General features: G+C 35.3%; 1 protein-coding gene across 1 annotated transcript in view; it reads right to left on the bottom strand.

The window, feature by feature from the left end:
* The window catches only part of SPATA1 (spermatogenesis associated 1), a 47,264-nt gene that overhangs the window by 1,182 nt on the left and 20,891 nt on the right, over positions 1-25,191 (bottom strand). The window contains exons 7-12 of the mRNA XM_025383265.1: positions 18,704-18,818; positions 17,907-17,964; positions 7,688-7,790; positions 6,252-6,377; positions 2,974-3,152; positions 1,396-1,494 (exon numbers count right to left, since the gene is read on the bottom strand). Coding sequence (XP_025239050.1) covers positions 1,396-1,494; positions 2,974-3,152; positions 6,252-6,377; positions 7,688-7,790; positions 17,907-17,964; positions 18,704-18,818 — 680 coding nt within the window. The remainder of the gene's footprint in view (positions 1-1,395; positions 1,495-2,973; positions 3,153-6,251; positions 6,378-7,687; positions 7,791-17,906; positions 17,965-18,703; positions 18,819-25,191) is intronic.

Raw genomic sequence — 25,191 nt, 5'->3', positions numbered from 1 at the left:
AAGATTATAAGTAATGCACATGCTTTCCAGAAGAAAATGGCATGAGGGGAGTCATAATCCAAGCCTCTGGGGGCATTTTATTACTCCTTCCTACCTACCGAATTATTCTTGTGTACAAGTTTACATATTAGCTTTATCTCCATATATGGAATAGACACAGTTTTCCTTCATTGAACAAATTACTTTTTTGAATGCAAATTTAGCTGATATTTTGTTAAAAATTATTCTCTGCTCTTTTCCTTTTCTATTTTAAGTTTTAAGCTTCTCAGTACCAAACCAGGGCTTATTTAGCCTCGAGAATGCTGCTTGTAAAAAGAATCTAGAACTGCACTGTCCAGTATAGTAGAAGCCAGTTGCCATATGTAACTACTAAACATAAATAAAATTTAAAATTCAGTTCCTCAGTCACACAAACTACATTTCAAGTGCTCAATATCAGTAGGTGGCTAGTGGCTACCAATCTGACAGTGCAGGCATAGAACATTTCTATCATCACATAAGTGCTATTGGACAGTGCTAATTCTATTTTTTTATTTTAAAATCTTATTTATTTTTATTTTTATTGGAAACCCAGGACAGTACTGATTTTCTTTTTTCTCTTTAAAAATTTTTTAAAAAGAGCTAATTCTAGAATAGAGTCATTATCCTGTGTCATAAAGCTGTTTCTGATAGAGAAATGAGAGCATGCATATAATTATCGTTCTTATTTTCCTGCCTTGCTATGGGTACTTGTGTGAAAATGTATAATCTTCTTCTGTTTTCTGTTCAACAAAAAAGCTTTTTAATACATCAGTACTTCACAGATAATTTATATGATGTAATTAGTTGTACACAATTCTCACCAAATAAAGCATGCCCAGAAGCCTCTACTAAGCATCTGTTATACAAAAGGTCCCATGGGAGAAACAAAGTTAACTAAGGCATAGTTTCTGCCCGGAAGGAAACTTAACATCTAGTAGAAGTCACATTATTCATATTTAAATAATATAATACATATGAAAATAACCAGAAAAAATTAAATGATTACCCATGAAAAATTAAATGTCAGTTCAGAGAAGAGCTCAGTGGTTTATCAGACTTAATAATTCTAATACAGGAAAACTACTTAAAATTTTTTTTGAGAATATATTGACTCACAGGTTCTTTTTCCTTTAATTATTCCTAGTAAAATTCTATTAAATTTTACTTTGGCCTTATTATATATTGCATCTTTTCACAGGATGTAGTTTTACTTCTTGCATTGTTTTTCACCCATGCTCTTTATTGTTAAGATAACGATTTTAAGACAATCAATCCTTGCTACCCTTATATTATTGACACCCAAAGTTAAAACACCAAAATATTTTATTTCAAGATAAATATTATAATAATTTGATTAGGAAAAATGTAAATTACCTTAACTTCTACTGTGAGTTTCATTTTGTCAGTATCCAGTTTTCTCTTAAGTTGGTCAATTGCATGCTGTACCTCAGTAATCTGGATTATCAGATAATTCTGTGTGCATAGACAGACATTTATTTAGTATAACACATAAACATTTTTATTTTTAACTGCCTTGGGAACATAAACTATGAAATGATAAATATCAAAAGAGTAGATCATGAAAATAACCTATTCCATAAAGTAAACTAAATTGCTTTGGAGAAATTACTATTTGTTTTTGTTGATTTATCGAATTTTAGGGAACACTTTCTCTAAAGTTACCATTAAATTAGCACCATAAAAACCAACAACTATTACTATGAAAGGAATACTATGAAAGGAATATCTTAGATATTAGCAAGACTTTAGAAATTGGCATAATGCTTTATCAGCTGAATCAGATTAGAATTATTTTAAAATACTTAATAATATGATACTATATTTTATATGCAAGAACTCATTTAATACAAGAAAACCTATTTAAAATAAGAAGACTTTTTGGTTTTTGTCCAGAAAAGTTTATGAGTTATAGTGGTCCTCTCTAAAGAAGTTATTTAAGAGTTTTAAACTGGCTTTGTGAAAAAATTATTGTATTGAACTGATAAAACAGTAAGATAAAGTATAAGCTATGCTAAAAAAAAGCACCAACTACTATGGACAAACCATTACTTGACCCTATTTGGATTTTATATTAAATTCATTTAAAATAGTAAACTTTTAATATTTCATCTTGTCTAAAGTTAAATCCTTACTTTTAATCATAGTTAACATATTTTAAAATCACTTTTGGATAAGTGGGATTGATCTAACCCAAATCAAATTGTTAAATGCCCTCTTGAATTTTTTTGTCTGTTGTTTAATTATATGGTGGAATAATAAAATAAACTTCATGTCTCTGATTCAAGGCTGTCTCAAAAAAAAGAACTGAACAAAATTTCATAATTTCTTTAAATTCCTGTGTGTTATAAGTCCTCCCGCCGCTACTACCAAATAACAGGATTATAGCAGATGCTGTTTGTCCCCTGCCCTAATTCATCAGGTATTCGCCTCTTTCCCATAGTGTCAGGAAATGAACCCTGTCTCAGATACAGAGGTAAATCCTAATTAGTCTAAGTCAGTCAGCATATAGCATTCCTTGGCAACTATTTCTCATCCAGGGGTAGGCCTAGTTGATCCCTTACCTAGGATAAAGGGAAAGATTTATATATTCCATGATTCAGAGAGAGGTTTCTCCCTTGTTTGGGGATATAAAGCCCTACTTGCCATTGACCACTCTATTGCTACCATTGGAAAAAGCAGTCTTACAATGAAATTAACACTGAAAATAATAGGTAGGAAATATCAGGCCCCCTTAAAGGCAACATTAAGCTGCTGACTGTATCTCCTCAGCAATCCTCCTCCTATTACATAAGGTCATGAGTTTTTTTTTTATTGTTTTAAGCAAGTTTAAGTCAAAGTCAGCCCAATGCATCTTGTGATATTACTAGCACTTATAAAGCATGTGTTTTGAACAGAACTTCTCTAATTGAAGGGGGACACATTTAGTAATACCTTGGAGTCTGTGATGTTTGCCAGATTCTTTGGTCTCATCTTGATCTCCCTGGCTTCAAGTTGCATGAGCAATTTTTTATAGTAGAGTTCCAAATCTTCTCGAAGTTTTGTTAAAACCTCCTCCACTGATGCTGTGACTTTCTTTGTTTCCAAGTATTTTTTCTTCCAACCGTCATAGGCTATATAAAAAAAAAAAAAAAAAAAAAAAGCAAAGGCTTTCATTTGAATATTAAAGGATTCAACTTTTCATCCTGGAAAGGACCCTAGAGCTAATGTCAATTTAAACCATTTTTCTCTTTCTCTCCTCTTCTCCTTTCTTTATATACTGAGGTCATTAGACCTGAGGAAGAAATGTTTTTTGGATAATAAGAGAACTTGTGTAGAAATATGGTAAAATATATATATATATAAAATAGTAATATACATTACTATAAAAGTAATATATCTAAAAGTAATACATCTAATAGTAATATATATTATAAAAGCAATATATATACTTGTTATATATAGTAATATACAACAGATATGTATATAAAACAATATAACATATATAACTATAAAAGTAATATGTATATGTTACTTTTTCCCATGATTATGGAAAACTAATCCAAAATTAATCATTAGAAATTAAACACTATCAGTTTAACAAATTGCATTGACACCAATGAGATTCTAAATACAAACTTAATAGGAACACAAAGTATATGCCAGTATACCAGAATCTGTTTAGTTTCTTTCTTTTAGATTATCATAGAAACAAAAATTTCAAATTTAAAAATTCTACTTTATAAGGTGATTTAATTAAAATTATATAGCTATATGGAACTTTAGCTCAAGATTTTGGCTATTTATCTCATGCTCTATTATCCAATCCCTTAGCAACTTCTACCAGTATTACTGCCAAAATACTTCTAGCATCTAGCACATTCCACCTTCTTCAATGCTATATCCTTAGTCAATATCATCTTTTACCAAGAAATCTGCATGCTCTTTCTAACTGGTCTGCTTTCATTCTTGCCCCTGTACAGGGTATTCTATACAGCAGTCATTCTGAGCTTTCTAAAATGTTTTAAAAAATCATATAAATCCCTAGCTCAAAATCCTCTAGTGGCTTCCTACCTTGCTTACAATAAAATCCAAAATCTTTGATTTGGCCCATCTATTCCTTGCTGACCTTTCTGATTTCATCCCCCTCTACATTTCTCCTTACATAGTGTTTCAGCAGCACTGGTCTTATTTCAGGCCCTTAATATACCACAAGGTCATTGTTATTTCTTGACCTTGATATTTAGTGTTCCCTTTGTGCCTGCCTCCCTGTTAATCAAATCTTAATCTTCTCAGAGATACTTTCTCTGAAAATTCTACCTAAAGCATCTCTTCCCTGCCTCATCACTCTTTACTATGCTCTTTTTAATTGAATTCTCAGCTCTGATCAAAGCTAATATTGTCTTACTTATTTGTTTATTGTCTGTCTCTTCCCATAGGGAAGCAAGCTCCTTATGGTCATGGCCATGTCTGTCTTGTTCACTGCTGTATCCCCAGCATTTAAAACAGTGCCTGGCATGTAGTAGGCTCAATAAATATTTTATGGCCAATATATACCTTTTATCTTGAAATATTTCTGTTGAAATAGGAAGTGATGGACCATTCCCATTTCATAAACAAAAAAGGTGAGGCACAAAGAGGGGAAATAACTTGTCTAAAAGACAGATTTGGTGTTACAATCCTGGTCCTGTGATTTTCAGTCCATTGTTCAAATCTGTCTGATAAAATTGCTTGTTTAACACTACAACAAGGCTGACTCATTGCTATCACTTTCAGGATAACACATTGTAAGGCAGAATCTTGAGAAATATCTCCTGACACTGTGTGTAACCTTCAGTCAGTTCTAGTGTTGAAACAATTTTGCTGTAAATTGAGAATCCTAAAACCACTTAATTCCATAGATACCTTTTATCCTTACAATCCTCAAACACAACCCAAAACGGAGGCCTCTCAAATCATTTAGCAACTCTCAAGCCACCATCATGTACTGTCTTCATCCTGCCTCATCAGTCCACCAGTCCTAACAACAGTTTCTAATTGTACTGCAAGAAAACTTACTTAACTTCCCTCATTCACTGACTTTTAAAAGCAAGGCAGACACATACACATATCAAAAAATTAAGTACAGAAGAGTCCAAGGGACTCAAAGTAGTCTTCTACAGTAAGTAATATATAAGGTGCTCTTGAATGACTAATAGGAAATAGGCAGGTAAACTGGGAAGAGGGTACCTCAAGGTAAGAGGAGAAGTAGATGGCAGAGGGAAAAGCATGCCCAAAGACCTAGAGCCAAGAAGCATACTTCAGATCCTAGCATATCCAACACTTTTCCTGGAAGACTCTCTTGATCTCCTCCATCTAATTTAGGTGTTCTTCCTTTATATTCCTATCCATAGAACTGTGTAATTCCTTTATCATAGTGGCTGAGATCACACCACTGCACTCTAGCCTGGACAACAGAGTCAGATAAAATAAAATAAAATTCCTATAATTTAACTTTTTTATTGTAGTAGAACATATCACATAACAAAAAATATATATATTTTTTGGGGCAGAGTCTTGCTCTGTCACCCAGGCTGGAGTGCAGTGGCACAATCTCAGCTCACTGCAACTTCCGCCTCCGTGTTCAAGCATTCTCCTGCTTTAGCCTCTGCAATCACTGGAACTACAGGTGCCCACCACCACACCCGGCTAGGCTAATTTTTGTATATTTGGTAGAGACGGAGTTTTGCCATGCTGGCCAGGCTGGTCTTGAACTTCTGACCTCAAATGATCTGCCTGCCTTGGCCTCCCAAAGTTCTGGGATTACAGGCATGAGCCGCTACGCTGGCAAGGATGTATCATTAATGCTTAACTTGCTTATCATTTCCCCACTGGACTGTAAGATCTATGTGGGCAGGGACAAGATTGTGTCTGTCTTAATAGTGTTTCCTAAGCCCCTAGAATAGTGGCCAGATTCAACAGGGGTTTGATAAATGAATAGAATAATTAATAAACAAGTAAATGAGTTTCAGTTATGAAAATATTTGTTTTAATTTAAAAACCCTATGTAAAGCATTTATTGTATAGAGTTGAATAATAATTTCATGTTTTCTATATTGAACTTAATCATGTACCACTTAAACTAAAATAGTAAAACAGTAAATATTAATTATAAATTTATTTATTCTAAAAGGATTAATTCTGTAAAACTTAAGTTTTCTTTATAGTGATAAAAGGTATGTAATAAACTTTACCATGATATCGTTTTAATTTGCTTTGTTCAAATAGCTTTTCAACTGTTTTTACTAGTTCTTCTCTATTTCTTTCCAGATACTTTCTTTCTTCTTTTACTTGTTTCATTTGTTTGATAATCTTCTCTCCTAAAGAGATTATAACTCATATTCGTCAATGTCTCAAAGCTGAAAGATGGCTCATATCCTAAAATATGGAGTGTAAAACTTAAAAATGTCTAAAGCAGCAAGAATAAATTTTATCCCAAACTGTTTTTCTTGCTACAGTATAGCATTTACCATGTGGAAAATGCAAAGGAGTCATTTTAGTTTCCCAGAGTGATATATAAGGGGATTTATAAAATAGTGTGTTTTTTTCTGCATTTCACATATGTGTAGAAACTAGGTAAAGCTCAAGCAGTTATGCTGATATGCTTTGGTTTAACTCTTTTGGTAAATGTATCCGGGATTCAAAATTATTGTACTTAAATTGTACATAAAAAATGTATATTATAGGATATATATATAATATACATTTTTTTTTTTTTTTTGAGATGGAGTCTCACTTTGTTGCCCAGGCTGGAGTGTAGTTGGTATGATATCGGCTCACTCCAACTTCCACCTCCTGGGTTCAAGCGATTCTCCTGCCTCAGCCTTCTGAGTAGCTGGGACTACAGGCACCTGCCACCACACCTAATTTTTTTTGTATTTTTAGTAGAGATGGGGTTTCACCATGTTGGCCAGGCTGGTCTCGAACTCCTGACCTTGTGATCCACCCACCTCAGCCTCCCAAAGTGCTGGGATTATAGGCATGAGCCACCATGCTCGGCCAGAATATATATTTTAAAATGAAATAATGTTAGTGACTAAACATATGTAGTAATAATAAAATTCCTAGGCCAGGTGCTGTGGCTCACGCCTATAATCCCAGCATTTTGGGAGGCCAAGGCCGGTGGATCACTTGAGGCCAGGAGTTTGAGACCACCCTGGCCAACATAGTGAAACCCCGTCTCTACTAAAAATACAAAAATTAGCCTAGCCAGGTGTGGTGGTGGGCACCTGTAGTCCCAGTGACCGCAGAGGCAAAGGCAGGAGAATGCTTGAACCCAGAGGCGAAAGTTGCAGTGAGCCAAGATTGCGCCACTGCACTCTAGCCTGGGCAACACAGTCAAACTCTGTCTAAAAAAAATAAAAATAAAAATAAAATTCCTATAATTTAACTTTTTTATTGTAGTAGAACATATTACATAATAAAATTTACCATTTAAACTATTTTTAAATGTACAGTTCAGCTGCATTAAGTACATTCACATTGTTGTGAAACCATCACCACCACCACCCCATCTCCAGAACTTATCTTCTCAAACTGAAACTCTATACTCATTAAACAATAACTCCCCATTAACATTATTTACTTTACCTCACAGAATCATCTGTACTTATGACTGCACTATACTTACTTTCAGTTGGTAATAAAGAGATATCAATTATTCTTGAAGAAAGAACAGGTTGACAATGAAGTGAAGGGTGATCTGGTAGGGTGATGTACTCTTTTTCACCTATCTGTAAGCAAACATGAAATGAGTAAGATCGGCTAGACTGTCACATTCTTTTTTCACTTGCCCATTGGTATTTGATAATACATTCTTTTTACATAGTGGTGATGAACTCCATTTTGTATTTATAGTTACAGATTCTCTCCATGTTCCAGTCTCTGTATTCTATTACTTGGACATTATATACAAGTACTTCAAACTTAAAATTTTAAAAAAAACTGTTATTTTTCTTTCTAAACATGATTTCCGGTCTCAGTTACCTGTTATGATAACTTTAAATATTTTCTAAGATGGCTACTGATACTGTTTTCATCTTGAGTCAATTTTGATTATATTTGCTTAGAAAATTGGTAGTTCTGTCACATGTCAAATTTTAGCATGTAATTTTACATTTTATTCTAATATATCTTATCTCCTCTGTGTTTGTGTTTCTATTGCCTCCATCTTTCCTAATTTTTGTGTTTCTACCTGATATGATTTGGATCTGTGTACCCATCCAAATATCCTGTCGAATTATAATCCCCAACTGTTGGAAGTGGGGCCTGGTGGTAGGTAATTGTATCGTGGGGGCAAATTTCCCCATTGATACTGTTCTCCTGATAGTGAATTTGTTCTCGTGAGATCTTGTTCTCGTGAGATCTGATCATTTACAAAGTGTGTGGCACCTCCCCCACCCCTTCCTCCTGCTCCAGCCTTGCTCCCCCTTTGCCTTCCACCATGACTGAAAGCTCCCTGAGGCCTCCCCAGAAACAGATGATGCCATGCTTCCTGTATAGCCTGCAGAACCATGAGCCAATTAGACCTCTTTTCTTTATAAATTACCCAGTCTCAGGTGTTTTTTTTTAATAGCAGTGCGAGAACAGTCTAATATCTACCCTTTTCTGATAAATTACCTCAAGCCTTACCATGTTGATGTTTGTCCCACTATCACTTTATTGATCTTGAATTGTTCTCAATTATGCTTCTGTACCTCATTAGTTTTCACTTTTATCTTCATCAAGCTCTCACTTCTATTTTGTTTGTCTTACAATTAGTCCCCGTTATCTGTAGTTTCACTTTCTGTGCTTTCAGTTACCCACAGTACAGTACAATAAGATATTTTTAGAGAGAGAGAGACCACAGTCACGTAACTTTTATAATAGTATATTGTTATAATTGTTCTATTTTATTATTAGTTATTGTTTTTGTTACTGTTTACTGGGCCTACTTTATAAATTAAACTTTGTCATAGGTATATATGTATAGGAAAAATACAGTATATATAGTATATATAGAGTTGAGTTCTATCTGTGTTTTCAGGCATCCACGGGGGGTCTTGGAATGATAGATAAAGGGCAGAGTACTGCATTATTTTTCTAGCTTATTTATTTTGTTATGTTATAGAGTTGAGATCCCACAGGATAATGGCAGCCACCTATATTAGAATTGCTCCACAAATCTTCCAAACTACCATAAAAAGAAGCCAAGTAAAACCACCCAAATTTATGCCTACAACATAACTTGGGCACAGAATCCTTTACCTATAAGTGAGGAAATAAAGACTACTAGATCAGAGTGTGGTCAGGAGCCCACATCTGAGCAGAGAGTCAGATGTGGACTATGTGTCAGCACTGTACATAAATAATAGGAAATACCAATCACGAATTAGTCTGGAAAGAGAGGGCTCTACCTGAAGTGGAAAAATAGAGCAAAAAACAAAAAACAAAAAACAAAAAAAACCTGGTAGATTCTATGAGGAATTCAAAAGAAAGGATTTGAAAAACAGGGAGTCAGAGGCAGTAATCATGGGAAGACATAGCGTCTGGGAGAGAAGAAAATGCTTTGGAAGGGAGATATGTCCTTGGGAGCCAGTTTGGTAAGAAAAAATAAGAAAATAGCCAAGACAAAGCCAAGACAAGAGCTCCACTGAACTAAGCTAGTGGAAAAGAATCCAAAGAAAATACACCCATTTCCCCAAAAGGCCCCATTTACATAAAAAAAAAAAAAAAAAGAAAAGAAACATAAATAGCTGCATTTCTAGGGAGGCCAAGGCAGGCAGATCACCTGAGGTCAGGAGTTCGAGACCAGCCTGGCCAACATGGTGAAACCCTATCTCTACAAAAATACAAAAATGAGCCAGGCATGGTGGTGGGTACCTGTAATCCCAGCTACTTGGGAGGCTGAGGCAGAAGTCACTTGAACCTGGGAGGCGGAGGTTGCAGGGAGCTGAGATCGTGCCATTGCACTCTAGCCTGGGCAAGAGAGTGAGACTCCATCTCAAAAAAATTAAAATTAAAATTAAAAAAATAATAATAACTGCATTTCACTACAGTAACAGAAGAGGGTGCTCCTGATTTAAGAAACACAGTAAGCCACCAAAACACCACTCACTCCCTGTTCCTCTGTAAGAACACCTGTTATTACTGATAATGGAAAAATCCAATGCAAATAAACATGAACATCTGTAAAATAATCTAGCACTCACGCAGTTACTTATGAAGAAAACCTCAAAACTGAGCAGTAAATCAAAACAAACACAACCATGAAGCAGAGAAAAACTTAACAATGCTCCCAACATAGATTAAAAATAATTAACTAAGCATTTGCAGATATTAATGAACACTATAAAACAGAAATTTTTAAATTTGTAATAAAAATGGAAAACAATAGGAAGGTATGAAATGAAAATTGACCAAACTCAAGAAATAAAGAAAAAGAAATTGTCTCAGAAATGAATAAATTAGCAGGTGTCCAAGATGGAACATATATGACCAAATATATAGTAAGAAAAACACAGAATAGAAATAAAAGGAGCCAAGAAAGTGAAACATAATGAAAAGAGTAAAATGGATCAGAATGAAAGTGGCAGATATAAAGGTAAACAAGATCTAAGATAAGACTAATTGTTACCCCTGAAAGAAAAACAAAACAAAACAAAACAATGAAACAGATCTATTTAAATTACAATTTTAGAAAACATCCTTGAAATAAAACAATGTCTGATTTCTGATTTTCATATTGAAAGGGCCCACTGTGTACCTAGAAAAATCTGACCTACAATTCTCAACTGAGATATAGCCTGCTAAAACTATTACACATTAAAGGAATTCTCTGACCTTCCAGGCAAAAATACTCAAGTCTGTTTACAAAGAAAAGAAAATCAAGTTGGCACACTTCTAAATAGTAACATATAAAGCAAGACATCAGTAGTGCAATATTTACAAGAAACTCAAGGGAAATAAGCCAAGGATTTTATAGCCATTCAAGCTATGCTTCAAGTAGTAAAGTATGAAGGCTCTAGAGCAGGCATTAGCACACTTTTTTTGTAAAGGGCCAGAGAGTAAATAAATATGTGTGGGCCACATATGGTTTCTGTCATATATTCCTCTTTTTTTCAACTCTTTAAAAACATAAAACACATTCCTAGCTCACAGGCCTTACTAAGCATGATGCAGACCATCATGTTTGCCCATCCTTGCTTTAGAGAAAGTTTTAAATGTGCAACAACTAAGGGAATATTGTGCTCAGGGTCTTTTCCTAGTATAGGTTGAGTTTCATCCAACCAAGAAATCACTGAAAAATCTTCTGCAAAATAATTGGCAGTTAAGTGTTGAACATATTTAATTATAGTTCTGAGACTAAAACAAAAGTGAGGGGATAGGACTAAGTGAACAGTACAAAAATGTTATATTGCTTGACAAAGTAGAAATAACACAAACTGAAAATAAATGAGAAGAAAAGGGAGGAAAAAAGGTGAAAGTAGAACAAGTTTTCTGATTGCCTCGAATATAATAAGGAGGAGTCAGAGCATAATTTTAGAGATACCAAATCAAAAGCAGAAGTATCAATTTTTAAAAAAGGAAAAAAGAGGGGCCAAAAATACTAGCATAAGTGTATTACTATAAAGGTAAATATTAAAACAAAAATACAAATCTTTCTAAATACGAGGACAAAAAAAACCCCCAAATAAATAGTAGAAGACACATGGTAAATATAAAATAAAATGACAAATCTGAGACTAAACATGTCATATTAATTATATAAATGGGCATAGCTCATCTAACTAAATAAAAAAGACTTTCAGACTAGCTTACAAATCAAAACCAACTCTAGGCTGTACATAAGAGATTTATCTAAAACAAAGTGACTCAGAAAGGCAGATAAAAACGAGGGGAGTCGAGAATGGAGAATATCAAATAAATGCAAACAAAAAGAAAGCAGAGTATTTTGATATGCAGTAAGGAAGAATTCAGGCCAAAAAGGCATTAAATGAGCTGAAGAAAGATGCTTCATAATGCAAAAGTAATAATATTCACATAAGAACAACTTTGTGCCAAATAACATATAGAAACACGTAAAGCAGAAACCACAGGAGGTATAAGCATAAATAGTAACACAGTAATAAAAGGAGATTCTAACATACCATTCTCAGTCCAAGACAGAGAGAATGTGGAAAAAATTAAGAATATGGAATACTTAATGTATTCAGCAAGGTAAATCATAGACAAGCCACAAAGTAGAGGGAGATATTTGCAACATACATAAATATCAAAGGACTATCTTCCAGAGCATATTAAAAACTCCTACTAACCAGAAATAAATGGCAGACAACCCAATAGAAATACTTAAAACAGGTAATCCCCCCCACAAAATGGTTATCAAAATGGGATCCATAAAATGTAAGGGTAACCAGGGAAATTAAAACATTCAAACCACAGTTAAATAGCATTAAGCATCCACCAGAGTGCAAAACATTTTAAAATGTGAAGACAGTATGTATTATTGAGGATGTAGAGTAACAGGAAATGTCTTGGATTCCTAGTGGCAGTGTAAATTTGTATAATCATTTTGGAATATATTTTGGCATTATTTAAGTTACAGATAGGCATTTTCCAGCAATTCTACACATAAGTATATATTCCTCTCTTGTTTGTGTGTGCTCTTTATAATAGGTAAAATTTGGAAACAATAAAAGTATCCAGCAACAATATAACAACAATTATTTGCTGAAGATGGTATGCCTTTGCTCCCAAATCCAAGGGCTTAGAGCTGTGATTCTCTTGCGAGGGCTTGTACAGACTCCATTCAGTATTCCAATCTACTATGTATCAAGCATCATTGGATAATCTGGACAGACATTAAAACACTAGTGGGCTGGGTGCAGTGGCTCATGCCTGTAATCCCAACACTTTGGGAGGCTGAGGAGGGCTGATTGCTTGAGTCCAGGAGTTGGAGACCAGCCTGGGCAATAAGGAGAAACCCCAACTCTACAAAAAATACAAAAATTAGCTGGGTGTGGTGGCATGTGCCTGTAGTCTCAGCTACTCAGGAGGCTGAAGTGGGAGGATGAATTGAGTCTGGGAGGTCAAGGCTGCAGTGAGCTGTGAGCGCTCCACTGCATTCCAGCCTGGGCGACAGAATGAGACCCTGTATCAAAACAAAACCAAAACCAAAAACCCCACAAGTGGCAGCATTGCTTGCAATCCCTCTGGGATCACCTTACAAGCCTTCTCTTGTTTAGGTTCCACTCAAAAGTTGGCAGGCTTCTGATTCTCTTGGTTTAAAAAAAAAAATAGAGCGGCACATCCAAATGCAGTAAATCTCTCTACAAATTCCAAAAAAGGTCCATAAAGTGCTTTTTCTCATTCTCAGTGGTAGCTGGGGCAAGGGGATACCTCAATATGTCGCAGACCATGGAGCTCCCAGAAATTTCTCTGAATTGATTGACTCCTGAATTTTCTTGCAGCTTATCTCCTACCCCCTAAGAAACATATGTCTTACCTAAGGTATCTAGATTATTTGGCATTTCCTGTTAATCAGGTCCAAGGGGATCATGGTATGGTCAAGTTGCCTATAAACTAGATTATTACAAGGAGCCAGAATTGACACAGCCCTTAGGCAAAACACTGAAGGTCTACTGCTATTCCTATTTGTTACTTTTGGTTTTCTCTGCTAATTGGGATGAAGAAAAACGCATTTTCCAGATTAAGAATGGCATAATAGGAGCATCAGTCTGTAATAATTTGTTCTAATAAAGAGATGATGTAAAGAGTAGCAGCTACAATTGTTACACCTGACACTAAGGCCCATTAATCTTCTGCACAGACCAACTAGGTGAGTTTAATGTGGCTATCATAGGAATCACCTTTTCTGCCATTTTCAAGTTTTGATCATGGCACAAAACTCACAATTCCTCCAGGAGGTTGGTAATGCTTTGGTTTACTATTTTGGTAAGGAATAGGCCATTCCATCATTTCACTTGGCCCTCTCTACTATAACATTCCTTATTGCCCATGCTGCAAGCATCAGGGAGGCATTATGAGGATTCTGACATTTGCTGAGTAAGTCCTTCAAAGTATGCATTCATGAATTAAGGAAATGACTACAGGGAGAATTTGCAAAGTCATTCAGCACGCCAGAATACTGATTTAGCCAAAACTTCACTTACTATCTGACCCCTCTAAACCTCCACCCTGTTGGTGGAACACAGAGTTATTCAGGTCCCTAAGGATCAGAATCACATCAAAGCCATTGCCATGAATCCTGAAAAGTAAGGGTACCTCCCTTTCCCCATTGTAGTCATCTGGGTAAACAACCTCTCATCTCCTTAAGGAAGGTAAAGGAAATTTAGGAAGGTAAGGAAATTTAGTCCATACCTGTGGCTGAGTGACAGGGTTTTTCCTCAAGGATACCTGGCCTCCCCTTCACTCAATAAGTTCTGGGTATGTAAACTGGCTAAGGTCTAGTAATTTAATAAGGGGATGTGAATATTCATGTGGTTATTCAAGGCAGATGTCTATTTATGAAGACTAAAAATAATTTTTGGTTATACAGACCAATAGCTTACTGGTACGCTTATCCACTTCAGTCTCAGGAACATCATGATTAGTCTTAGGGACACCTTGGCAATTAACTATTGTCAAGGATTTCTTAATCATACATCCTTACGATCACTCTGGTACTGTTTTCTCTTATATAGTAAAATGCTGTAAATGGGCTTCTATCAGGGATACTGTCATCTCTAAAGAAATCAAGTAGGCCAGGTGTGGTGGGTCATGCCTGTAATTTCAGCACTTTGGGAGGCTGATGCAGGTGGATCATGAGGTCAGGGGTCCAAGACCAGCCTGTCCAAGATGATGAAACCCTGTCTCTACTAAAACTACAAAAATTAGCTGGGTGCGGTAGAAGGTGCCTATAATCCCAGCTACTCGGGAGGCTGAGGCAGGAGAATCTCTTGAACCTGGGTGGCGGAGGTTACAGTGAGCTGAGATGGCATCACTGCACTCCAGCCTGGGCAACAGAGTGAGACTCCGTCTCCAAAAACAAAAACAAAAACAAAAACAAAAACAAAAGAAATCAAGTATAGTCCTGTCTTCATTCCATGTGACACAAAACAGCCACTATAAGGTTTTTTAAAAGAATTCTGGGGTTGCCTTTCCAATATATTTCCCCAATGTCTGGTTAAAGAAGTAAGTGGATATAAATCTTCTCTTAACATTTTTATTTCCCAAAGTCTTTAGATTTCTTGCTCTACTTTTTAACAAGAAATTCCTGGCATTCTAAATTTACTCAGTATGAACCACCATATTGTCCAGGTTTCTGTCAGCCTCACTCAATTTAGCAAAATGTTTTTTACCACTCACAGTTGCTGGAGCTAGCACATTAAATCCAGAATCTCTGATAAGTGTATCCATATTATTAAACTTGAGCCAATTTAAAGTTATATTCTTTCATTCCTGCTCTGAATCTATTCCCAATAATATTTTTCTAAGTTTCTGCTAGCACAAATTAACAAAATATTGCAGTTCTTTTGCAATAATCAGTCTGAGATTCTCATTTGTAAAAGTTTTTGGCCCATATCACACTTTCTGTACCAAATACTGAATCAGTTCATGTAGGTTTAAGCAGGAAGAAATGTAATAAAGGAAATCAAGTGTATCAGAAACACTGGAGGAGCAGGTTCTAGGTCTAGTCTCCTAAAATGATGTTTCCATTAGTGAAGTTACCATTGTTGAGGCCATCACCAGAACTATGCTGAAAGCAAGAAGCCATCATTGTTATTGCCATTACAGCTTCTCACACTCAGAAAGCTGGAGGAAAAAACACTTAATTCATGACAAAAATAGAAAGAAAGAGTAAAACTGTTGTTATTCACAGATGACATGAATATGTATGTAGACAGTTCTGAAGAATCTACCAAAAAAACCTGATAGAATTAATTGAATTTAGCAAAATCTCAATAGACAAGTTCAATGTATAAAAATCAATTACATTTCTATAAATTAGCAACAATTAGAAAATAAAAATTGTAAAATACCATTCTATAGAAGCTTCAAAAATACCAAATACCTAAAAATAAATGTAATATTAAAAGATCTAGGAGCAATACACTAAAACCACAGACACTGCTGAAAGAAACTAGTGACATAAATAGAGAAATACACTGTGTTCATAGATTAGACGATTCAGTATAGTTAGGATATAAGTTTTCCTCCCAAATTGATTGACAGATTCACAGTGATTTCATTCAAAATTCCAGTAGTCTTGTAGTAAGAAATTGACAAGCTGATTCTAAAATGTATACGAAAACACAAAGAATCTAGAATCACCAAAATGATCTTGAAAAAAATTAACTTGGAAATCTTACGCTATCTTATAACAATAACTACTATAAAGCCTCAGTAATGAAGATAATGTGGTATTGGCATAAGGATAAAAAAAAATCATTGAGCAGAAAGGGAGGCTAGAAATTGTCCTAGATCTTATAGAGTCAACTGAGTTTTGAATAATGCAATAGGAAAAATAAAGTCTTAACAAATGGTGTAGTAAGTGGGTATCTGAGGATCTCAACTGAACCACAACCCCAACCTAATTCTGCATATAAAATTTTGAGATTAGTGGTTCTCTTCAAATTACCTCTATTTAACAAAAATTATCACTGAGAGTGCAACAGAAAGGAGGTCTTGATTGTTTGAGAAGAAAGTATGACAGAGGTGTCTAGAAGAATAGTAATGGACCAAGAAAATGTATTATATTTGTTGGCAGAATTAAAGACTCATTTGAAGTTTGTGGTTTATTAACTATGGTTGGAATTTTGTCCAATGAGTATGAAAGACATAACCATGGAAACATTAATGTAACTTTCTGTGTTTTAATTTTCTCATCTGAAAATAAGGATAACAGTACCTCCACAAACAGTTGTTGAATTAAATGAATTAACATACATAAAGCATTTAGAACAATGATTGGCTCAATAAATGCTATCTAATTGTTTGTTGCTATGTTATTAGTAGTATTATTTAGGTAGGTAGTTATTAAAATGGTTAAGACTATGAACTCTGAAGCCAGTCTACACTATTTAGGATCTAAGCCCAGCTCTAGTACTTACTAACTATATGTATGACCTGGGAAAGCCATGGAACCTTTCTGTGCCTCAGTTTCCTCATCTGCAAAATGGAAATGATAACTATAACCTATCTCATGGAGTTTCTTTTATGGGGATTAAATGAGTCAGTATGTGTAAAATACTTAGAATAGTGCCTGGTAGTTGATACTTATTGATAGCTATTATTAAAATTAGTATTGTTATTCTTAAGACTGTCCTAAATTCATCCTGCAAATATCTGCAAAATTCTCCTAGTCTTTCCATCATTTCTTGAGAATAAACTGGTGATGTGAATAGTGTTCATTAACTCGTTTAACCCAGCGCAATTCAAATTAGGTAACACACCCAAGATCACACAGCTAGTAACTATAACATAAACAATTTACTACTATACTGCTTCTTAACACACTATATAATTCTGTTCTAAAGAGACAAGTTAATCAAGTACAGGTATTAATATATTAAATTACAAATTAGCAATGAAAGTTGCTAGTTAAGTGCAGTTTGATGTACCTTTAAAACTAGTAATAAAATTTGAGAAGATAATCCAAAAAGGTGTTAGTGGATAACTTTTCCCCCTTCTCATTTGGGCATATTGTTACCTTATTTATAAAAACAGAAAAATTGAACTACTATTGATAATATTAGAAGTATGTTCCTGGAAAACTTAGACATTTTAATCTGCAGATTCAGTTTAATCTTAGTAAAAATATTATAATGTTGCAATACCATATTTAAACAAAAAATTTAAAATAGTACCTGATTGTCCTGTCTTCTACTGATAGCTGTATCATCTTCATTTTCCCAAAGACACTGACTTAAAGGAAATGACAGGTTTGAAAGTCATTAAAACATGATCCCATGAATATTAGCTTTTCATATTTTATGTATTTTATTTGATGCTCTGTAAACACAAATATTGAAAATTTTCAAAGTCAGCCTGAGACCATTATCATATGTCCTTTCAGACTCATTAGTAATCCATGTAAAGCTACAATTTAGTATGAGTAATAAAATCATATTTCACTATATTATAACTAAATTCTAGTTCAATATCTACAGCAAGAGAAAATTATTTGAAATTTTAGAAACATATTTGTTTATTGTTCTTTTGTGAATAACTGTTTATAAAAACCCTTATCTTAATTTCAAAAGACTGTGTAAAACTCTAGTCTAACTACTACAATTTTGAATGAAATGATACCAGTGTGAAAATCAAGCATATTGATTAGTTTACATATAACCAAGAACTTAGGAGAGGCAGGATAATTAGTTCTAATGAAGGGAAATAAAGAAATTTTTCTGTCATCAAGTTGTCCCAATGATAAAAGTATTACAATAGAAATAAATTTAGGCTATGAATCATCCCTCATTATCTTGGAGAGGAATGTTGGCAAAAAAACAGTAAAGATCTGAATCAAGATAATTTTAATTAAAATATCACTAATTTCACTCATATCTTTAAGTAAAAGTCTTTATAACAGTATTCTGAATAGCTTACTCTTTTTCTTATTGTTTAGATTATGGCATGTGGAATCAGCATCTATACTAATTACCTTTTTTTGGTGCCAAAGCAATCATTATTTGAATCTTCCAATGATCTTGGCAACTCAGAATTTCTAATTTGATTTTTTGCAATCTGGCTTTTTTCCGCAGTGGCTTTTCCCCCAGCTGATGTTGATAGTCATCCATGGCAAATAAAGTTCAGAATGTTAAGAAAATACTAAAACAAACTTTTGTTTTTATATATATACATTATAATCTTATCCTAGATTTCAGAATCCCCGTGTACTTTCCTATATAGATACAAGTCAACAGTTTCCAAAGTGAATTTCATGAAATATTAGTTTATGTGAAAAGGAAATTATTTGGTTAATTCAGCTTGGGAAATGTTGAATTAAGCAATATCAAACAGCAACACAATCCCCTACACACACATTCACTCCGATTGAAGGGTTTGTCTGTCTCTGTGTACAACTAAGTCTGCAAGAGCTGGTAGGTAAGATGGGGGTTTCCTGAAATTTAATTGTCTTTTTTTTTCTTTTTTCTTTTTTTTTTTTTTTGAGATAGAGACTTGCTCTGTCGCCCAGGCTGGAGTGCAGTGGTGCAATCTCGGTTCACTGCAGTCTCCGCCTCCCAGGTCTGAGTGATTCTCCTGTCTCAGGCTCCCAAGTAGCTGGGATTACAGGCATGTGCCACCACGCCCAGCGAATTTTTGTATTTTTAGTATAGACAGGGTTTCACCACGTTGGCAAGGCTCGTCTTGAACTCCCGACCTCAGGTGATATGCCCACCTTGGCCTCCCGAAGTGCTGAAATTACAGGCATGAGCCACCGCGTTTGGCCTTAATTGTCTTTACAAACAATTTGCCAAAGCAGTTTTTGAAACAGTGCTCTGAGGAACCTTCTCTGGAAAATGCTGGTATAAATACAGAACATAAAATGTCATTTTTATTTCACATACATTTTCATGGATAAAATCTCCCTTCATTTTAACAGCATTTCTCAATATAGAAAAACTACACAATCCATCTTTGAAATATTAACACTAATGTTCTACATGGTCTATATAAACAAAAGATCCATGAACCTGGCAGTATTAATGCAGTTTTTTTCCCTTGGAGAAATCAATTTTTTTAATTCAGAAAAGAATAAGTGAGCCAAATTAATATTTGAAAGTCATTTTACAAGGGTTGTTGCTGGGCATGGTGGCTCATGCCTGTAAACCCAGCACTGTGGGAGGCTGGGCAGGAGGGTATCTCGAGCCCAGTAGTTCAAGACCAGCCTGAGCAACATCTCTACAAAAATTTAAAAAACTCTACAAAAATAAATTAGCCAGGCATGGTGGTGCATGCCTGTGTTCCCAGCTACTTGGGAGACTGGGGTGGGAGGATGTCTTGATCCTGGAAGGTTGAGGCTACAGTGAGCCATGATCACACCGCTGCTCTCCAACCTGGGCATCAGAGCAAGATCCTGTCTCAAACAAAAACAAAAACAAAACAAACAAACAAACAAAAAAGACTTGCCACAATATTGTGTGACCTGGAGCCCATATTGGTTTTTGTTTGGCTGCTACAATTTATTACCCACTTGGCACTGAAATTGTCACTTAAGAACAACAAACAGAGGCTGGGTGTGGCAGCTCACGTCTGTAATTCCAGGACTTTGGGAGGCCGAGGTAGGTAGATCACTTGAGGTCAGGAGTTCAAGATCAGCCTGGCCAACATGGTAAAACCCTGTCTCTACTAAAAATACAAAAATTAGCCAGGTGTGGTGGCATGCACTTGTAATCCCAGCTACTTGGGAGGCTGAGGCAGGAGAATAGCTTGAATCCAGGAAGCAGACACTGCAGTGAGCTGAGATTGTGCCACTGCTCTCCAGCCTGGGCTGGAAAGAGACCCTGTCTCAAACAAAAAACAACACAAAACAAAACAAAACAAAAAAACAGAAAAGATCTATATAATGCAAAATGAATAAAAAATGGACGTACCAAATGTGTAAAAGCTAATAGTAAACTACAACTCTCCCTACCCATCCATAAAAGAAACAATAATGTAGACCTCAGTGTTTTGAGAACTCCAGCAAATATATGTTTAAAATATGATAGAGTCACAGAAAATGGAGTGATAACTGTGAAATTAAGTTTTGAACTATGAGCTGTTTGGTGGCAAAGAAGGGAGCAAGAGGATTTTAAGCAAAGAATACGGTATGTGCAAGGAGCAGAATACTAATAATGTGTGAAGCATTTTTATCCACAATGAAAAGTTCAGTATGACTCTAGCACAGTGTTATAAAGCATGGGCTTTAGTCAGACACACAAGAGCTCAAGCCCTGGCATGGCCATAACATGTATGACTTTAGGTAAGTTATTTCTCTAACTTCTCTTTCCTTATCTCTAAAATGGCATAATGCACATAAAGCACCTAGCACACTGTCCAATCCTGAGAAGTTTCTTGACTTTAAGTTCTGATTTATATCCCATTGCCATTTTCTTAGTCCCTAAGTCTATTTTCCATCTTGTCACCTAAGTTGTTTTTCCAGAACTAAAATCCAATCATGCCACTCAGTTAAAAACTTCAGATTGCTTCCCATTACCTACTAAACTCTTTAGCTTTGCAAGCAAGGCTCTTGTAGCTCAAGTCGCTACCTACCTCTCCAGAAGTACCAATTCATAGTACTTCTGTCCCTCCCTTTCCTAATCTCATACTATTATAACAGTAGTATTACTACTAATAATAATAGAAGAAAATTACTGAACTAACCCCAACATTAAGTAAATCCTGAAAGCTTCATTCATATCACGATCTATGAGAAGCAGGCCTTCTGGAGATAGGCACTAAACAATCTCCATGGCCATACGCTGTAGCCCTGGGTTTGAAGAGTTCTCTATGCCATCTTAAGAAGGTTAGGCTCGGCCAGGCTTGGTGGCTCACACCTGTAATCCTAGCACTTTGGCAGGCCAAGATGGGCGGACTGCCTGTCCCAGGCCAGCGGATTGCCTGAGCTCAGGAGTTCAAGACCGGCCTGGTCAACATGGTGAAACCCCGTCTCTACTAAAATACAAAAAAATTAGCCGGGCGTGGCGGCGTGTGCCTGTAGTCCCAGCTACTCAGGAGGCCGAGGCAGGAGAATCGCTTGAACCCAGGAGGCAGAAGTTGCAGTGAGGCGAGATTGTGCCACTGCACTCCAGTTGGGGGGACAGAGCGAGACTCCGTCTCCAAAAAAAAAAAAAAAAGTTTAGGTTTCAGTCAGGCGCAGTGGCTCACGCCTGTAATCCCAACACTTTGGGAGGCCGAGGCGGGCGGATCACCTGAGGTCAGGAGTTTGAGACCAGCCTAGCCAACATGGAGAAACCTCGTCTCTACTAAACATACAAAAATTAGTTGGGTGTGGTGGCAGGCACCTGTAATCCCAGCTATCAGGAGGCTGAGGCAGGAGAATTGCTAGAACCTGGGAGGCGGAGGTTGCAGTGAGCTGAGATCGCACCACTGCACTCCAGCTTGGCAACAGAGCGAGACTCCCTCTAAAAACAAAAACAAAAACAAAAACAAAAACATATTACCTACATTCTCCCCAAACTTTATTATTTATTATAAATTTCTTCTCTAAAATGTCATGTTTCAGAAGGGATAGCATCTGTTATCATTTTTGTACCATTACAGTTACTGTCTAAGAACACAGTAATTGATTACATATTTACTCATTGATATGTTAAGACAGTTATTAATTTTCAACAAATATTTATTCAGGACTGTGGTCTAGGCACTGTGTTTGACTCTGAGTAAGTAGCAATACTTGTCCTCAAAGAGTTTATAATATTTATAAAAATTTTTAAAAACTGGATTTCTTTCCAACAAAATGACAAATAAACCACAGAGGAAATAAAAGTTCAAACCAAAACTATTGAAAAAATTATTTATATTTATTTGTGTGGCAATTTACAGATACAAAGCAGTTTCACATATGATATCCAATTTTGAACCTCACAATAAAGAATAATAATATTGAATGGGAAATCACCCTGCCAGATATATAAAAAATATTAATGTCAGTACTAGTTCAGAAGATGGATAAAGTCTGAAAGTGGTCTTGTATATATAAGAATATAGGTATGAATATATATACATATTTATATATATAGTGTGGTAAAGGTGCCATTTGAAATCAGTGGGGAGGGAATGAATGATATTTTGGGATAACTGGAAATGCATTTGGAAGAAATCTATACTACCTCATTCTTTATTTTTTCCAGAATGTGGAGCAGAGAAACAAGAAGACAGAAAATATATGACATAATGGCAAGATTATGGTTCAATAGGAACTTTTAGACATTGCTGCTGGGTACTATCGCTTTGGAAAACACATGGATGTTTAGTGAAGTTGAACATGTACATGAACATTAACAACAAACAATGCCAATTCTCTTGCACATGCACATTTAGGACTTGTGTAGAAAAATGTACATAACAGGATATTTGTAATAGTCCCAAGCTGCAAACAAACCAAATGTCCATCAGCCATAGAATAGATGAATAAATTGTAATGTAAATAAATTGTATGAATATAAAATGGAATAGCACAACAATGAAAAGAAATAGTGTTACATGTGACGGTATGGTTGACTCTTACAATGTTGAGTTTCTCTTACTCAAGTTCAAAATGATATACATAAATAAAATTCAAAACAGACATAACTAAACTATATTATCAAGGGATATATATCTCAGTTGTAAAACTACAAGGAATTCTTATGATCAAAAGAATCATAGTGTAAAAAGATAAACCACAAATTAAAGTTAAGAAAATAATTCAAAATAAGTACTACCACCAGAGATAAAGAGAAACATTACATGAAATAGGGGTCAATTTATCAAGAAGACATAATAATCCTAAATATGCATGCACCTAATAACAGAGCTTCAAAATACAGAAAGCAAAAGAAAAGCAAGAAAACGATTACCACAAATATCAAAGCAGTAGTTATCTCTACTGGAGAAGGAAGAAGTGTGACCAGAGAAAAACACACAAGGTTGGAAGGTCTAGGAACAATGACAACAATACTACGTTACCTTAGAAACAGCAGTTAAACTTCTAAAAATAACAATAGGACAAATGCATGAAACTGCATTTAGAAAAGTGTTGCTCTGGCCTGGAGCGGTGGCTCACGCCTGTATCCTAACACTTTGAGAGGCCAAGGTGGGTGGATTACCTGAGGTCAGGAGTTTGAGACCACCCTGGCCAACATGGTGAAACCCCATCTCTACTAAAAATGCAAAAATTAGCTGGACATGTTGGTGCACACCTGTAGTCCCATGTACTAGGGAGGCTAAGGCAGAAGATTTGCTTGAACCTGGGAGTGAGAGGTTGCAGCAAGCCGAGACTGTGCCACTGCACTCCAGCCTAGGCAACAGAGCGAGACTCCATCTCAAAAACAAAAACAAAAATGTTGCTCATTGCACTATACATGATAACAGAAACATTAATAAAGGGTTGGGGAAGTAAATTATGACATAGGGAATTATATAATGACATAGATCTATATTTATTGATATGAAATGTTTATATTTTAAAATAAAAGAGGCTTTAAGAGTCTATGTGTCTTCATTTTTGAAAAATAAAAACATATTATTTATATATAAGAACTAAAAAATAACTGGAAGAATATACATCAGAATTCTAAGTAGTAGTAATCTCTGACTAGTAAAATTATTGTCAGTCTTTATTTTCTTCTTTACATTTATTAGTAAAAGTATACTTTATACTTATTTTCTTCCTTATACTTACTGATGTTTCTAGAACTTTTAAAATTGAACACACTGTCCTCTCATTTAAAGCATATAAAGTTGACTATAGTCTAAGAATCAATAGGAAAAAAATTAGTTTAACTTTTAACTTTTTTACCATATTACATTAAAAAATAAACTGTGAAGGAAAAGCAGATATACTAAACATTTACAAATGAAATGCATCCCCCAGATGTTGACTAAAGACATCTATTAAAGCTGTAGAATATAGTAGTTCTTAATCAGTTACATTTCTTGTATTCTAAATTTATGCTAAACCCAACAATGTTCCAAAGTTAGTACTTGCTTTCATCTTAGGCGCATTTAATATTTACTGTTTATTACTTGACACCAGTTAGATGCTCAGTGAGTTTAATTTTAATTTTAATTTTTTTTTTTTTTTGAGACGGAGTCTCACTCTGTCACCCAGGCTAGAGTGTAGTGGCGCTATCTCGGCTCACTGCAAGCTCCGCCTCCTGGGTTCACACCATTCTCCTGCCTCAGCCTCCTGAGTAGCTGGGACTACAGGCACCTGCCACCATGCCCGGCAAATTTTTTTTGTATTTTTAGTAGAGACGGGGTTTCACAATGTTACCCAGGATGGTCTCGATCTCCTGACCTCGTGATCCGCCCGCCTCGGCCTCCCAAAGTGCTGGGATTACAGGAGTGAGCCACCACGCCCAGCCTGAGTTTAATTTTTATGTAAACATTTTAAATTACCTGTTTTTTTTTTTTTTTTTTTTTTTTTTTTTTTTTTTTTTT

This window comes from Theropithecus gelada, chromosome 1 (assembly GCF_003255815.1).
Source record: "Theropithecus gelada isolate Dixy chromosome 1, Tgel_1.0, whole genome shotgun sequence".
In the NCBI taxonomy this organism is placed as follows: Eukaryota; Metazoa; Chordata; class Mammalia; order Primates; family Cercopithecidae; genus Theropithecus; species Theropithecus gelada.
The sequence above is the reverse complement of the archived record's forward strand: the minus strand, read 5'-3'. Positions and strand labels throughout refer to the sequence as shown.